We start from the raw sequence: 6,262 nt of genomic DNA, 5'->3' as shown, positions 1-6,262 counted from the left end.
CTCAGATGACTCACACGGTCACCGTCAACCTGTAAACAAATGTGGCGCTGGAAACGGATGCCACTATTGCCGTCTTCAAAGCGTCCAGTACAAAATGCGACACAACGACATTTTCATTCACATGACAAGGATCTCCAAGAAACACCAGGTCCTTTTAAAATGGACACTTGCGCTTGACTATCGATATGTCTGATTAAAAGGACTTTTCACATAAAAAAAAAATGTACCAAAAGATAACTGAAGAGATCATACTACCCTATTATCACCTAGTCCATTACAGCCACCTCGGGAATGCTCACTTGACCATTGTGGGAAGCAGCACACGCCCACACGACAGTCATGAGCGGCAACAAACGCCCAACCCCTACGCGGGGAGACAGAGTTCGCCGCAATAAGTCCACATCACATTCGTTGTATGTTCGGATCCAAAAACTATATAAAGCATGATTAGTGTTATCACAAAAGTTACTGAGGGCAGCCACGTGCCTACAAAGTTGTACGTAAAAACACAGGCTTATGAAAGTTGTAGGGAGAAGGATGTGGAAGGGAGAAGGATGTGGAAGGGAGAAGAAATGCCGAGCTGTCATAGTGCATATTGAAGACTGAGAAAACGTGAGGATCTCGAGTTAGGGCATCTGGGACAAAGAAGAGGAAGGGAAGGGTATGGTGGCTGGTGCTGGGTATGAGACAAGCATAAGGCGTGGCGGGTGCAGAGCAGCACGGGGAGTGCAGAATGAAGATCTTGGGGTCTGAAGGGAAGACGATGACTTTAAGGCAAAATGGAAGTTTGTACAGGCCAGAGCAAGTGTTAAAACAGACTACTGTATCTGTCGTGCTTGCGTTAAACATTGGGTGATTTATATCAAAATTACTTAAAACTCCGTAGAAATATAATATGTCTGTTCATATGTGATATCTGCTTGGTCCATTATATAGCATTAACTGATTCTGTATGATTAGCTCAATTCGACTGCTTGTCTCGAATGAACACTCGTGTAACTATGTCCACATTAGTAGCGCTATGCAATGTACTGAGTAAAGTATCATATATATATATATATATATATATATATATATGTATATATATACACACAAATATATATATATATATATATATATATATATATATAATTTAGATGAGATATAAAGATATAACTTTATAAGTCATCAGTATGGAGAAGATACTCAGTCTGTTATTATCTAAAGCAAGGAAAAAATACTTTTTTATGGAAAAAATCATTGTTATCAAAAACAAATTCTTCTATTGTTTTCAAATGAGAAGTTTTGGTCGCTTTTTGAACACACATTTGGCTGTCATATTACGGAACAAGCAGTTATATATCATCATTAACATTTCTAGTATGGTTTCTCCGCATGGCCTATTATTCTTTTGTTTACAATTTTACTTTCGTAATAATTTGTACTTCCGTAAACTCAAAAGAAATTACAAAAAAAAAAAAAAAAAAAAAAAAAAAAAAAAACGTCTTGGAAAGCAGTACAGTGTCTGAAGCCGACTGCCACATCGACCAGTAACACTTTTAGAAAAGGTTTGGTGTCGTAATTTGGATTAAAACCGTCTTATCAAGAGTTAGGAGTGCAAGGACTCAGAGCATCACCAATCGGGGAAGAGAACAGCAACTTTGGGTGATGGTGATGGTGGCTCATCGGTTTATCAACAAGGTATGTCTTGGTCACAGGCTGCCTGCTTGGGCCTCCACTGGAAAGGCTGGATAAGCAAGGTGAACATGAAGGTTGGGATTGAATGAGTAGCACTTGAGCCTGGAGCTTAAGTGTGCCGGAGTTTGGAATGGGGACTGGTGAATGGACTGACTTTGGTTGCTCTTGTATTGGTGTTGGCGTTGGGTTAGGTTCTGTGAGTGACGGTAAGGCATTCTGTTGTGTTGATAATTTTGGCTGTTGCTGTGTGGGTAGTAGTGGTTCTAGCTCATGCTCTGAAGCCGAGGAATGTTTATTTTGAGCAGATGTTTTAGAGAGTTGTGATTGTTGATGTATAGGAGTGATGAACGGCTCGTGGGAATGAACATCAGTCAAACCAAGACCCATGTGCTGGCAAGTACTTAGATTATGTAGGGAATTCTGAGACGAGGTTTGGGGAAGCAGACAAGATATTGCGCAGGAATGATCTGGATTCGAGGCTTTAGTAGGCTCTTCCATTTTTGAGCAGTATGCTTGAGGAGGCTGTGATTTGTGTGCCTTATTATTGCTTGCAGGCATGATGTATTCATCATTTTCCTTTGGGAGAATATCTGGCTTACTATCACTGCTTGACAGATTGCCAGATTTACTATTCTGTCTTGCTATGGTACAAGGCTTGCTGCTCTCACCTTTGGAAGAATCAGACTTACTGTCTTGTCTCTTGAAAGTGCAAGATTTGCTACTTGGAATCTTGTGAACATCTGACCTACTGTCTTGTCTCTTGATTGTTTTGGCTTTATTCTCTTGTTTGGTAAGGTTGACAGTGTTGTTCTTGTCTTTGGGGGAGGTAATAGTTTTAGCATCTTGCAAAGAAGTTTTAAACTTTTGATTTCCACTGTTTTGCTGGGTGTGAACAGCTGATTGACCAGACTTGGTATCTTTTCTTGGAAGCGTAGTTGGTCTGCCCTCTTGGTCAATTAATGTGTTAGACTTACTTTTCTGTCTTGTAAGAGTGTTAGTCTTATATGTCGAATAACTAGCCTTGGGTTCAGTCTTACCGGCTTCTTTGCCGTATATTGAAGGACTGGCTTCCTCTTTTTTACTCTTGGATGTACTAGACTTTTTGTCGTGACTTGTTGCAGTAGATTTCCTTCCATGAACTGGAGAAGTAACAGGTGTAGTGGTATGTGATGACTGACTGTTTGATCCAACAGCCTTTTTGCTGTCTGTTGAAGTATTGGCCTTTTTACTGTGTTTTATTGATGTGTCTGATGTCTTGTCTTTAGTTGATGGAGTTTCCGACACATTTTCTTGAGAATGTGAGGACGAAGGCTTTTTATGTCTAGTTGTTGTGGTACTTAGTGCCTTATTTGGAAGCATTTTGTCTTTTGTATGTGTAGAGTCAGATTTTTTGTCTTCTTTAGATGTGTAACCTGCATTCTTACACTCAGCAGGCGTACTCCCCTTCTTGTCTTCTACCATTGAGCTGCTTGATTTCCTTGTCTTCAGTGGTGGAGTACCAGGTTTCTTATCTTGTGATTTCTTATCTTTACTAATTGATTTCTTGTCTTGCTGTGATGGAGTACTAGGTTTATCTCGTAGTGAAGAGCTAGACTTTTTGTCCTGTGATGATGGAGTAGCAGCTTTGCCTTCTCGCAGAGATGAAGAGCTAGACTTTCTCTCTCTCAGTGGCGGAGTAACAGGCTTCCCTTCATGTAATGATGTAATACTAGCTTTTCTATCTCTAGCTGACTTACTGTCTTGTGATGATGATGTACTTGATTTTCTGTCACGTGATGAGGAAGTACTCGATTTCCTGTCTCTTAATGGAGGTGTAACAGGTTTACTGTCTTGTAATGATGATGTACATTTTCTCTCTTGCAAGGGAGGAGTGCCTGGTTTGCTGTCTCGTGTTGTTGAGGAACTGGGTTTTCTGTCTCGAGAGCGTGGAAGGGTAGATTTGCCATCTTGTAATGGCGGAGTACCTGGCTTATTGTCTCGTTTATTTGTAGTGGTAGATCTTCTCTCTTGCAAAGGTGGAGTGCCAGGTTTCCTGTCGGGTGATGGTGATGGGTTGTGCTTTTTGCCTTGTGGTGAAGGGGAACAAATCTTATTGCTTTGTACTGATGGAATGTCTGGACTGCTGTCTGGTCTTGTGAGGTTGCAAGATTTGTTACCCTTCCCTGAATGATCAGATATGTGACCCTTCTCTTTTCTAGGGGGTTTGTGGTCATGGCCCTGAGGAAGGGCATGGCTATCTTTACCCTCTTTTAAACTTTGGGAATCTAGCTTGCCATTGTTTTTCAAAGAACATCCATGGTCTGAAGATAGTTTGGAAAGATCATCTTCCAAAGCTGACAGCATTGGCACCTCATTTCTGCAAGAGCTTACATTTCTTTGTGGTGATTCCAAGGCATCTAGCTCATTGCATAGAGTGATATGAATCTGTTCATGGATGATTTCTGGGGATTCTGTTATCTTCTGAGTAACAGAACTAATTGGTGAATTCTGAATATCATGTCTCGTCACACACTGTGGCTGATACTGACCTGTAACCGTTAATGTTGACCTCTCGGGCAGGGATGACTGTCTGGGAACACGTTTTTCAGGCATGTCAGACACAGAACATGTACTGTTCAGAGATGACACTCTTGTACATTCACGCTTGCGATACTCTTCTGAATTCCCTTGCGATGAAGAGGTATGGATATTCTTATTTAGCTGTGGAACACTTATGCTAGTTTGTTGGTATGGAGTTTTGTTTGGTTTGTATCTTGATTCTTGTAAAGAGGCCTGTTTGAACAGTTCATTGTAAGGGCATGGGATTGTTGGTGGAGGAACTGTGTGTCTGGTGATCCACTTGTACCTCTGGTGTTGAGGTGAACTGAAAGGAGAGACACTGAGCCGGAGAGACTCCTCTGACTCTTCTTCTGGAAGAGAGGATTGCCTGTATATATGTACATAGGATTTCATGATGGCTGGCTGGGTATAGGGTGAGTAATCTGAATATTGCTGAGGAAGAGATATGTCTGTACTTAATGGATCAGAAAGAGAGACATCCTGAGTATGCAGAGGGGAGACCTGTTTCACAGAACCATTCACTAACACTTCCGGTTTCATCTCGGTGGTCTTGCTTTGCTTAGGATTACTGTTGCTGTCGACTGTTTCCTTCTGAGCCGCATTTTCTTTAGAGGCATTGTTTTCTGAAGACTTCCTGGCCGACTGTACCCACAAAGTGCATTGTCGGAAGAAGCTTTTGGGTGAAGTTTTGGTGACTGTGTTTTGAGGGGAGTTTGGGGTGGAGGAGAGATGTTTGGGAGAGGGAACTGGTGATGCTTTGCGTTTTTGTGACCCTGAGGGCGAGACGGAGCGGCTGGGTGAGCTTGGTGGGGAAGTGTAAGAGTGCAAAGTGTGCTTCGGGGAGTTGATGGAGGAACAGGAGCCATACAGTGGGGAACTCATGGGGGATGAATCAAGCGATCTAGAGGGGGAACGACTACGATGAGGGCTGGTTGGCGAACTGCCGCGGTGAGAGCTGGCGGATGAAAGAGAATGACTTGGGGATGTTTGGGGCACACTGGCATGTCTCGGGGAAGTCATGGGAGAAGAGATGCGTCTGGTAACCGTTCTGGGAGACGCGTGCTGAGGTGTGAGCTGAGGAGATGACTGCTGAGGAGGAGTAAGTTGCGGAGAGCTGCTCCTAGAGGACCTTCGGGTAAGTGGGGAGGGCGGTGTGGGGCTGCTGCGCCGCGGGGATACTGGGGAGCTGGAGGGACTGTAAGGTGACCTTGAAGGACTGCAGGAGCGGCGAGAAGGGCTTGAGGAACGGCTGGCCGAGTTTCTTCTAAAGAGCCCAACCCTGTGGAGGGCAGACAGGATTAATAGTGAACCTTACGCTAAATTCTCTATAGCATCATCTTTTACTGAGACCTAGAATTAACATGAAGAAACAAAACAATAAGAAATCTATGAAGTCCATTGCAACATCACAATTCATAAATCTGGACAACCCTGTGATTCTCAAAATGCTTTAGGTGCCGTGTCGGGCGGCCAGTGACTTCCACCATCCTTACTAAATGCCCGCAAACTAGAAGGTGCTGACCTACCCTAGTCCAAGGGTAGGGCAGGGGGTACAGCTTATTGATGGGGTCAGGGCAGAGGTCATGGACAACTTTTTGGTGTGGGAGGTGGGTAGTGTGGGGGGGGGGGGGGGGGGGGGGAGGTGCAGAGGCTATCGGGTGAAAGGATCGGCAAGAAAACACCGACGGTTTGGGGGAATAGAAACTGAGAAGATTTTGACGTCGCAGCCTTGGCAACGAGGCTGGCGGTGTGAACGGAACAAGGAGAAACGTTAATCTGACCCTCTGGCCCTTCCCGACAATAGCATGACATAGTACTACCTATGAGAAGGCATGTATACATACGTACTTACATACATGTGTGTGTGTGTGTGTGTGTGTGTGTGTGTGTGTGTGTGTGTGTGTGGATGTGCGTGTGTGTATGGGTGTGGATGTGTGTGTGTGCGTGTGTTCGTGTGCGTGTGTGTTCATGTGCATGTATATTAGCTCATGTGCGCATGTATGTGTATGTGTGTATGTGTGTATGT

At 43.8% G+C, this 6,262-nt stretch overlaps 1 protein-coding gene across 1 annotated transcript; it reads right to left on the bottom strand.

The window, feature by feature from the left end:
* Nucleotides 1-1,190: 1,190 nt before the first annotated feature.
* On the bottom strand, nucleotides 1,191-5,832 carry LOC125033526 (serine/arginine repetitive matrix protein 1-like). The gene has a single exon (XM_047625102.1). The coding sequence runs from the start codon at nucleotides 5,254-5,256 to the stop codon at nucleotides 1,582-1,584; it is 3,675 nt and encodes a 1,224-aa protein (XP_047481058.1). The 5' UTR covers nucleotides 5,257-5,832; the 3' UTR covers nucleotides 1,191-1,581.
* Between the last annotated feature and the right edge of the window lie 430 nt (nucleotides 5,833-6,262).

Source organism: Penaeus chinensis, chromosome 16 (assembly GCF_019202785.1).
Source record: "Penaeus chinensis breed Huanghai No. 1 chromosome 16, ASM1920278v2, whole genome shotgun sequence".
Classification (NCBI taxonomy): Eukaryota; Metazoa; Arthropoda; class Malacostraca; order Decapoda; family Penaeidae; genus Penaeus; species Penaeus chinensis.
This window is presented reverse-complemented; position numbering and strand designations above follow the sequence as displayed.